The sequence below is a fragment of the Chenopodium quinoa genome, unplaced genomic scaffold (assembly GCF_001683475.1).
Source record: "Chenopodium quinoa cultivar QQ74 unplaced genomic scaffold, ASM168347v1, whole genome shotgun sequence".
Lineage (NCBI taxonomy): Eukaryota > Viridiplantae > Streptophyta > Magnoliopsida > Caryophyllales > Amaranthaceae > Chenopodium > Chenopodium quinoa.
In genome coordinates this window covers 7,532,006-7,543,184 of record NW_018743292.1, presented here as the reverse complement: position 1 = coordinate 7,543,184, position 11,179 = coordinate 7,532,006, and the positions used below count along the sequence as shown (strand labels likewise).

The following is an 11,179-nucleotide window of genomic DNA, read 5'->3' as shown; positions in this document are numbered from 1 at the left end:
CTTGGATTAGCAAAAGGAATCCGAAGCTCATCGAGCCGAGGCTATCCGAAGGTGTTTCAGCCCAAGCCGAAGGTGTTCTGGGCAAGCCAGCCGAGCCGAGACCGGTGTTTCAGCCAAGCCTAAGGCTTTTCAGCCAAGACCGAAGGAGTTTCAGCCCAAGCCGAAGGCGTTCTGGGCGAGTCGAAGGTGATTCAACAGAAACCAAGGGTGGTACAGTTTACCGCTCCCAAGTTAAGGTCGGTAACCATTGCCGAGCCGAAGCTCACCTCTTATCTCCTAGCCGAGGCTAGCCATAGCCGGAGCCGAGCCCAGCCGAGGTTTACCTTCGCCGAGATTCGAGCTCCCAGCCGAAGCTCACAACCATATGAGCCGAGGGTGCTGCCGAAGATGGTTTGTCTGAACCGAAGAAGGTTCATCCAAGCCGAAGCTCATACGAGCTAATGCTAGAGCAACCAAAGCAATTAGCTTCGGCAGTCAAGTGCAATTGGCTCAAATTGTACCTGACCTTCCTACATCAAATCTGATGATAACAAGTCAGAAGAAAAATTTACCTTTTGACCATTTTCAAAGAGTTATAAGCCATAAAAAAAAACTACCTTTGTCAGGGTAGATGGCCAGAAGCTTTCTTACCTGCGGCTACTACTTTTATCAAGTAAATGGCTTCGGGCCCACTTTCATCAAAGCCCATCTATCAAATTGCTTCAGCAAAGAAAAATGGCTCTTAATTTTTCGAGTCAATATTTTCCTCAAAAAAAAAAAAAATATCATCAACTATCCTCACAATGACGATGATAAAATTCTTTCTATCCCCGGATCAAGAGTAATAAACTCTTTCTATCCTCGGATCAAGGGTAAACTCTTTCTATCCTCGAATCAAGAGTAAAACTCTTTCTATCCCCGAATCAAGAGTAATAAACTCTTTTTATCCTCGGATTAAGAGTAAAACTCTTTTTATCTTCGGATCAAGAGTAAACTCTTTCTGTTCTCGGATCAAGAGTAATAAATTCTTTTTATCCTCGAATCAAGAGTAAACTCTTTCTATCCCCGGATCAAGAGTAATAAACTCTTTCTATCCTCGGATTAAGGGTAAACTCTTTCTATCCTCGGATCAAGAGTAATAAAATCTTTTTATCCTAGGATCAAGAGTAAACTCTTTCTATCCCCGGATCAAGAGTAATAAACTCTTTCTATCCTCGGATTAAGGGTAAACTCTTTCTATCCTCGGATCAAGAGTAATAAACTCTTTTTATCCTATGATCAAGAGTAAACTCTTTCTATCCCCGGATCAAGAGTAATAAACTATTTCTATCCTCGGATCAAACCTTGGATCAAGAGTAATAAACTCTTTCTATCCTCGGATTAAGGGTAAACTCTTCCTATCCCCGGATCAAGAGTAATAAACTCTTTCTATCCTCGGATCAAGGGTAAACTCTTTCTATCCTAAAATTGTTTCGGCAAAAAATGAGCTAACCGGGCCTTGGAGGGGTGTCTGAGAACCTCGAATTTGGGCCTTGAATGGACCTGCAAAATGAACCCCGAGCCCCGGGGGTTGAACCCGGGGCGGAGCCTCCGACGCCCAAGTTAGTTGCCAAACAATGCATATTTTGAGAGGAGTTTAGGGGAGAGAGTGGAGGAGTATGGTCATCTTAGATGATAAGAGTGACCTCCTTTACCTTATACCCTTTGAGGGGTATTTATATGAGTACATAAGTGGGTTTATGAGCCCTAAAATTACATATGTGGGCCGTTGAAGGCCATATTGATGTATTTGACTTATTTGGGGCCTTTTATACCTTTTTTATGCCCTTTGGGCTTATATGGGTAGAGTTACCCAAGACTAAAATGGGTATGACCATTTTAGTACCCAAACACTTATGAATCTAAAGAGTCAATTAAGAGAAAATACATTCTTATTAATGAAAACTAAAATTCCCGAATATATATATTTAAATACAAGTAACAATTTATAATTATAATTAAAACTAGTCAAATATAACGTCACCTAATTGTTTATTAACCGAATTGTGTTCTTAAAAAATAATTGAAATTAATTTTTTTATTTTACTAATAATAAAAAAAAACTCAAATTACGTGAAACAACTTAGCCACCAAAATCAAGGCCAATAATTATTTCATCTTTTACGATGGCCAAGTACTCCCTCCGTCCCTAAAAGAACGACCCTTTTGAGGAGTTTTCACGGGTATTAAGAAATTTAAATGGAAAGTACAAGTGTATAGAAAAGCTAATAAAAGTACATCAAAAAGGTAAATTTACATGGAATTTGCTAAAAAAGTAGGGAGAGAAAGTAATAAAAGTAAATGGAAAAAACAAAATTTACATGGGGAAATTAATTTTGCACAAATATTATTGTAAATTGGAGAGTATTTTAATGTAAATGGGATGAATATTTGGGACTAAAATTTGGCCAAAAGGATCGTTCTTTTAGGGACGGAGGGAGTACCATAGATTAAGTAATGATGTATGTAGCCATTATGCTATACATAAGCATTAGATATACTTTTTAAAATAGAATTAAGTTGAGAATTTATGACAAAATCATGCGCAAATTGGTGTAATTAACGTTATTTCATCCTTAATATTTCCTTTTTTAGCTTTTTATACATAACGCTATGTTTATCATTTTTCTTATTATTTTAAATTATCAAATTATGTGTGTATTATTACACAAATTCTTAAATGTGGTTGCCCATACGGCGTGGCCAACCATCATACGGGTTAATTCGTTAGTGTAATAGGGGTTATTTGGTCAGTGTTAAAGGTGTTACTCTATCAATGTTAAAAGGGTTACTCTGTCAGTGTTGTACATGTTACTCAGTCAGTATTACAGGAATTACTTGTCAATATTGTAGAGGTTACTTTGTTACTTTATAATTGGCTACACGATGTGGCCACACAAGACGGGCTGGTATTATTATATAGACTAGGTTAGAACCCGTGCGATGCGTAATTTATATAAAACCTATTTTTATAATTTGGACATTTTAAAAATGGCTATTAGACATGAACATAAATAAGAATTATGCTCCTTATACAAAAATATTTGTAATTTAAAATTTTAGATTTTCATCAAAACTATAACATAGTATTTGTTTAACGTCGCCTAATTTACATATTTCAATGTAGGAGGTTATTTATTAGTGTGTTACTATTTAAAATTGTTTCGATTTCTTAGGATAAATTGATATGTTGTAGCTGTAATATAGAAACTTCTAATATTCAAATTTCAAAAATGTTAAATATGATAGCTTAAAAAGAGAGAAAAAAAAAAAAAAAAAAAAGAAAGAAGATGATAATTCTTGCATTTAAAAGGGAAAAAATTTAGTAAGAGATTGACATATAGACAATAATGATGTCAGCATACTTTATTTTAGTAATAGTTAATTAATAAATTAGATCATTATTTCTTGTGGCTGTATGTACAAGGAAAAAAAAAAAAAAAAATCAAAATTGCCTAAGATGGAAGATCCCGTTCCCCGGTGGGTCTACAACACCGCCGCATTCGGACAAATTTCAATGTTGTATTCCTATTTTTTTTAATGATTTTTAGGGTTTTTCTTATCCAAAAACCACCCAAAGTCCCCATCAAATCCCATCAAAAAGGAGGTACAGAAAATTAAGGTTAGTTGGCAAAAGGGCCTTCTACTATATTATCAAACCAAAAATCCCATGTTTTTGTACTCCGTACTTCTTTCTCTATTTCTAAATTACGGAGTACTAAAGAAAAGAAAAGACACTATCTTTTCTCTGTTTCAGCAAATTTTTCAGGTTTGGTAATTCAATCTTGTGCTATTTTCATACTGTTCTTCTTTTTTTGATGATTGCTTTCATAGTAATTCATACCCACTTTGTGTTTCTTGCTTTTTTCTGCAATTATTTGGTTTTTGTACTCTTTGATTCTTTTTTTATATCATACCCACATTGGTATAATTTGCAAATTGTCCTATTTGCTATTGTATTTTGATATTTCTATGAATTTGGTTGTTATTTAATATTTAATTTGTGGGTCTCAGAAATTATAATAGCAGTTTGAGGTTATTGAATTAATAAAAATTGAATGTAGCATTAGATGAAAAAATGATTGATTTAACTTATATAGTATAGAGCGCTACCAATTTGGTGTGATTTTCATGCAATCTCATTTTTTTTCCTTTTTTTTTTTTTTTTTTTTTTTTTTTTTTGAGGGGTTGACTTATTGCGGCCTTTTTGTTCATTATTAGAAGTGGATCGTTTCATGCAAGCTCTTTTAATGATAGTTTTGGACTTTAGGGCATCAAAGTTGTAATTTATTTTTTAATTCAGAGCCAATTTTTTAGTTTATAAGAGAGTTTTGGAGGCTAGATTTCTGTTTAAAACTAGAAGTTTCTATCTTGTATAAGTGATTAAATGTGATGTTTTGCTTTGTCTTCTGTTAAATGGTTGCACCGGCGTTCATTGACTATTTATAGCCGAAGGCTTGATTAAGCATCTTTCCCGTGCCAAGAATCTTCTGGAATATAAAAAAGGCGTGATTACACATGTTTGTTTCTTTGTCTGCTCACTAGATGTTCTGGTTTAAGCATCAGATGAAGTAGTCATTATATAAGGATCACTCAATTTCAGGATGTCTGAGCTAGTTATGTTGACTAGTTAAATTTGGAATTGATTTCATCTTGACTTGTAATATCTTTTATAGGGTCTTTGAATACCTATCACTCTAGCAAATCCCTGACTTCACATCGCCAAAGTACGGATTTCTGATTTTCTATTGCCTAAGTATTTTCTCCACAAGGATAACATGGTGACAGATTTTTGCACTCACATGGATATGCCTTTTTAGTAGTACTTTCTCTCTCTCCTATACAAACAGCATCATTTTCCAAACTCTCACACAAGCTTCAAGTATGCCTCATCTTTTTAGAGTTCTTATCTTGGTCTTCAATCATTCTTTTGTATTTGATGTTGTGGTCATCAAACTTTGATAGTGCTTTCAGCTTTTGCTTTCTATTTGAATTTATCTGATGTCAAAATGATTTCCTTTTCTCCTCGGTGCACCATGCAAGACTGTCTAATGTAGATTGTGGTATGTCTGATTAAAATGACCAAGACCTATGTACTGTTGTCATACTTGGTAAATGACATTGTTGTTGTAGGATCAAAGTCAGATATGCTGTTTAATGACTTTAATCCTGTGAAAAGTGGATACTGAGCAAATCAGATTGTTCAGTACAGAACTTTGGGGGATAGCTGAATAGTAGATGCAACTATTTTGTCATATTATGAAAAATAGAAAATGAGTTATTTATAGGATCCACGAGAAAGCATCATCAATTTATGAGACTTTTTGTTCTATTATGTGAAGAAAATTAGAGATATTTGCTAAAATTTGCTTTCCTTTGCTGGTATCTTTCTTGCCATTTCTATTCTTTTGAATCTTGAACCTTTGGTAGATATACTATATTTCTCTCTCTCTCTCTCTCTTTTTTTTTTTTTTTTTTTTTTTTTTTTTTTTTTTTTTTTTGTGATCCTCTTGCTTTGATGTTAAGTAACTCAAAAATTTTGAAATTTATATCTTGGTCTGATATTTTCTCCTGGTGTGCTATGTGATGTCTGGTCAAGTTTCACGAAAATTTTGTGCTAGATCTCGTAGTTTAAACTATGTCTTGTGTAAACTTAATCCTAATTTTAATCATGTTCATTCGAATTGGAAACTCTTTGTGCTGTGTAGGGTCTTCAGCAATTGTATCATGGGCTTTCAAGAAAGAGTTGTGGAGCATGATGATGTGAAGCAAGATGAGCATTCAGGGGCTCTGAGCCTGCATGCATTTTCTGATTTGTCATGTGTTTCACCCGTTGTATTTCTTTTTTTATTAAAAGAATCTTATATCTATGGTAATACTTCTTTGCTGCACAATAATATTAGGTGGTTGTTAATCATGATTATTTCTCATGTTCTTTAAATGTTTTTTGTGAATTAACCACTGTCTTGTGGACTCTTGCCTTTTCCTGTCTTACTGAGTATTTTTGAGTTCTTAATCTGTATCACACAGGTAGGTGACAAGATCATTTGTTCCTTTCTCTAATGTTATGGGCTTCTGAAATTCTAAATTAAATTAATCCCCCCCCCCCCCCCCCCCCCCCCCCCGCGGAGCTTACAGTATAGTGTATAGTCATTAGTCATGCAGTTCTCTTGCTTGTTTACAAAGTCTATTAGTCGACAGTTGTTTGTATCAAGAAAGCTGATTCAGGCTTGGCTGATAATAATTGGTGTTAATGAGGTTCAGCAACTAGGCATTGCAAGTAGAGCAGTCATGTCCAACTTATTTATTTATAGCCTCCTTTGCCAAAGAAGATGAACAGGGAAGAGGTGACTAACAAACTTTTATATTTTGGCGTATAGGGAAGTCTAAAGCAACCAAAAAATTCCGTGCTCTGCAACAACAAGTCAATTTAGCTCTCTTAAACGCCCCTCATCCCGGACCAGCTGTTTTTATTGTCCGTTGCCTCTATGTTCTTCCAGTATTCGAATCATATGCTGATGGCTTCAGTCACTTGATTGTATCTGCTCTTCGTAAATTCCTGAAAACCAATACCAATCCCACTGACTTGCTAGAAGCACAAGATCTTGCTGCACAGTTATTTCTCGATGTTGTCCAAGGCGTTGTCATCCATGATGAGAGGATACTTCTAAAGCTAATTGAAGCTGTTGATGTGAAGTTGGTGAATGTTGAAAAGGCTATACACAATTCAGCTGCAAAGAACTGTACTTATGACAAAGCTGAAGCTTTCATGGAGAATTATATTCATCAACACATAGAATCTCAGTCATATATGACTGCTGTCTCTTTGTTGGAACAATTTGATATTCACCACTCGGGAGAAATTCTCCTATTTAAAATATTGGAGAGCAAAGACTTTAGAGCAGCAGAGAAATGGGCATCATATGTGGGTAAGTCAATGTTATGTATTCTTGTTCAGGAATACGTTAAGATGAATATGCTAAAACCTGCATATGGGATTATAAAGAGGAACAATTTACAAGAGGAATTTCCAGATGTTTACCATAAATGTAAAGAAAGGTGAATTTTCCTGCATAAATGTTTCCTCATAAGCTAACACCTCTTTTAAAATTTGAATCATGAATGAATTTATTTTTTTTGATTTTTAGCTCATTGAAGACTCTAGCTGAAAAAGGATGCTGGGATGTTGCAGAAGAGAGGACAGAGAATGATAGACAGCTTCTAGAATATCTGGTGAGCGGGTGTTTTGGAAATTTATATGAGCCCAAACCTAATAGATACATTCCTGTGATTCCAACACATGTAGATCCTAACTACAGCTTCTTTCAGAGCACTCAATTTCAATTTTTCAAAACCACTTTAGCTGGTATATTTCTGAATTAAGCACTTAGCTTGCTTAATTCTACCTCTATTATTTCACAATAGATTTACTGTTTTGAGTTATGACTTTTAGCGCTGTAAAATATTTTGGAGTGGTCTCAAATTTATATTTTCATATTACAATTTAATTTTTTAATTGATTAATTTATACATGAATTAATGGTCAAAGTGGTGTGGTGTGTTGGAAAGTAAAAAGGTCAAAACAATGCATCTATTGTGAAATGGAGGTAGCTTATCAAGGGGTTCGGCAGCTTTGGCTTCAATCTTATGTTTTCATTACCCAACCAATTAGTCCAAAATTGTTAATATCTCATTTAATCCGTTCATCCACTAGTGTGATGTAAGCTTGCTTCCTTTGCATGAGGCTTTAAACTGGACGAATGATTCATCTTTTATCCATCCAGTAATTTGAGGATTCGTTGATTTTTATAAACTTGATTCTATATTGCTGTCACTTGCTTGCTACGTTCTTTTTCTTTATTCCAGTATAATTTTTTGCTGCAATCTCTAAGATAATTTGACAATGTTAAAAAACAAATCTCTCTATGACTACTGAATAGATACTGTTGCCACCTATTATGCTTACTAAGGAAAGCTGATGTTTCACTAAGTGCTTGAATGCATATTTTTCTACTAACTAGGATCTAACACCTTTCTTAAATAAAAAAGGTTTATTTGGCAATGGAAGCTGGCTACTCTGAGAAGGTTGATGAATTATGTGAACGTTACTCACTGGAAGGATTCGTGAAAGCTAAAGGTAAAAGTTTGGTCCTTTTGTTTGACCTTCATTTATCCTTGCTAGACACAGGTCACACAATTATAGCTGATTATCAAATTTCTTGAAGATCAGCAATCAGGAAGAGAATAATAAATTTGTGTTAAAAAAAAAATAAAAATATTTTGAATTATCAGGGGGGCAGAGCTATCCACATTTAGTAACAGAACATTTATATTTGAAATAAGATAGAAAGAATTCTTTTACCCAGCATATTTGGGTCTAGGTTCAAAATCTGGAAATTTATATTGACCTTTGGGCCGTTTAGGCTTTAGACCTTTGACTGTATTGTATCTGGTGATCTTTAACTATATTGTATTTAAAGATTAGTGTTTTATCAGTTGAATGCCTGGTTTCATCCTTTAGTGTTGGTCTTGGTGTAATCTGCAATTTAGTGCTTATTTCAAGTTCCAACCATTTGAGTGTTGCGCTTTCAATCTTCAGCCCCCCCCCCCCCTCTCTCTCGCTCACTCTCACCTCCCACAGCTGGATATCAACTAATTGTTAGTCTTTATATCTGAAGCATCAAGGTTGCATATTTAATGTATTTATGAACCTTTGTCTTTAAAATGTCACATGTTTGCTTGTAAGCTGAAAATATATTTGATGATCTGTTGTGCAAGATAAGATGGTGACACTTGCTGTTGATAATGCAATCCCAAAAATTAAGATAGGTCCATATATAGGGTTGTGGGCCCAGAAAGACATGAATGTTATCCTGATTTTTTTGGTGGTTGCAGAACCTGAGGTCCATCCTCTTGAGAGTCGTTATCTGCATCTGCATGAATTGTTCATAGATGACATTATTTGGGTTGATGAGGCCGATAGTCTGCAAAAAGCGACTTCTTATATTGAAGGGTGTAAAGTTGTTGGTGTGGATTGTGAATGGAAGCCTAACTATGTGAAAGGTAGCAAAGGAAATAAGGTACTGTCATTTCCAAACCTCTTTTATGGTTTCATTATGTTCATAGTTCTTCATATTCTCCAAGTGCACTTTGCTGTCAAATTGTTAAAAAACAGAAGGTTTTGTGTAATGTTAAGGCCAAAGGTTGCAACTTCTAGTAAAAATAAAGGTGCTAATAGCTTATCTGATGATGAAACTATTCACATAATAGCTGTACGCTCGTACTGTATTGATGAAACTAATGCATCATAAAATGATCTTGAGTTTAATTAATGGCTGATTTGAGACTCATTTCTTGGTGTCCATTGGAGGCTTGGAGCTTATTGATTTAGTGGTTTTGAGCTCATATATATTTATGGGCTTGGAGATTGTATTTTAGCCCCTTTCATGAGTTTGCTGAATATTCCTGTTTTACTGGACTTGAAGCTTTGTTTTATGAAGCTGGACCCTTTCTAATGTTGCCTGTTCATTGTTCCCTTGGTTGACAGGTTTCTATCATGCAAATTGCTTCCGAAAAGGTTGCTTTCATTTTTGATTTAATTAAGCTATATGATGATGCTCCTGAAGTTCTGAACAATTGCTTGATTCGTATTCTGCAATCTCCAAGAATTCTGAAGCTTGGTATGTATATCATCGTAATTGGTTTCCTATTTTTTTCTTCATTTTCTACCTTTTGTTGAAGTGTTTATGTAGCACCAGAACGGCATACCTTTTCTGTCTATATCAATTTTATGTTGTGATTACCAGATGATGCCATTTAATGACATTGCTCCCATTTGTGCTATATCTAGGCTATAATTTTCAATGTGATATGCATCAGTTGGCTCATTCTTACCAGAAGTTGGACTGCTTCAAACGCTATGAAATGCTTCTGGACATCCAGAAAGTGTTTAATGAGCCTTGTGGTGGGTTGTCTGGCCTTGTGAAGGTAATCCATGAATATGATTTTCTGGTGCCTTTTTCTTTTTTCCTGTCGAGTTGTTTATGGCTTACACTGATAAAAAAAAAATACCACTAATATTCGCTGTAGAAAATACTGGGAACTGGTCTAAACAAAACAAGAAGGAACAGCAACTGGGAACTAAGGCCTTTGAGTCAGCAACAAGTTAGTACCATTTTTGTTCGATCATTTTTCTTATGTCACACCTTGTCACTACGTCTTATGTTGACATTCTGCAGCTGGAGTATGCTGCTCTTGATGCGGTTGTTCTCGTCCATCTATTCCATCATATCCGCAGCCACTCTCAACCTATTGACGTCCAAGACAAAAATGTCAAAATAGAGTGGAAATCCCATATTGTAAGTGCATCGACTAAATCGAATGAATCTCTTTTTAAAGCTCTGACTGGAATGCCAATTATGGATCAAAGTCAGGCTACAAGGTGAAGATAATATTTTCTGCGACTCCCCATATCCTGAAACTCTTTGATTCTCATATAATTTTCTTCTGTTCACTTTGGCCCTCAGTCACCTATATAGTTTGTCTTTCTCAATTACTCTTATCTATTGGCTGCTTTACGTTTTCTTTTTATGTATATGCACACAATTGCATTCACACTTATACACACGCACCTGAGAGAGAGCAATAGTTTATAACTCGTGATTTTGCAATTCGTGGATAACATATGGTTTTTGTTGTGCTATTTTGTTGTCTTCTATCTGTGGTTGCAGGCTTCACACCTTGGTGACACAAAGATGTCGAGGAAGAAAGATCCTAGTTTTGAGAAGAATTCTGAAATTGAAGCCGGGCATCCCAAATTGTCCTAGACTTATAACACCACAGTTTTACATGTCTCCTATTCCGTGAGTAATGAATTGTATATACATCTAGTGTTCAAGAATTTGGTCAGATTCTGGTGCCGACTAGCACTTTGTATGTATACTATGCTACACTGCAACATGGAAAAATTACCAAACTAAGCTTATTTATCAAACTATACACCATAATAGACGCGTTGCAAAACTATTTACCAAACTAAGCTTGAGGGTAAAACGCCATCCAGGGTAGCGTTTTACCCTTGGCAATTTTTTTTTTAACATTTCAGTTAGGGGTAAAACGTTAACCATGTTAGCGTTTTACTTATTGGTTTTTTTTTTTTAAA

At 35.1% G+C, this 11,179-nt stretch overlaps 1 protein-coding gene across 3 annotated transcripts; it reads left to right on the top strand.

Annotated features, from left to right (window-relative positions):
- Positions 1–3,375: 3,375 nt before the first annotated feature.
- On the top strand, positions 3,376–11,024 carry LOC110736781. Of its 3 annotated transcripts, none has more exons than XM_021917083.1 (11): positions 3,376–3,787; positions 5,727–5,890; positions 6,399–7,077; positions 7,167–7,251; positions 8,068–8,155; positions 8,914–9,098; positions 9,566–9,698; positions 9,869–10,005; positions 10,108–10,182; positions 10,257–10,459; positions 10,749–11,024. In XM_021917083.1, exons 2-11 carry the CDS (start codon positions 5,746–5,748, stop codon positions 10,882–10,884), a joined length of 1,866 nt encoding a protein of 621 aa, XP_021772775.1. In that variant the 5' UTR covers positions 3,376–3,787; positions 5,727–5,745; the 3' UTR covers positions 10,885–11,024. The 3 variants fall into 3 exon arrangements, with proteins under 3 accessions (XP_021772775.1, XP_021772777.1, XP_021772776.1); XM_021917085.1 differs by having other exon boundaries at positions 3,380–3,787; positions 10,257–10,376; XM_021917084.1 differs by lacking the exon at positions 3,376–3,787 and adding an exon at positions 4,659–4,900.
- Positions 11,025–11,179: the final 155 nt, after the last annotated feature.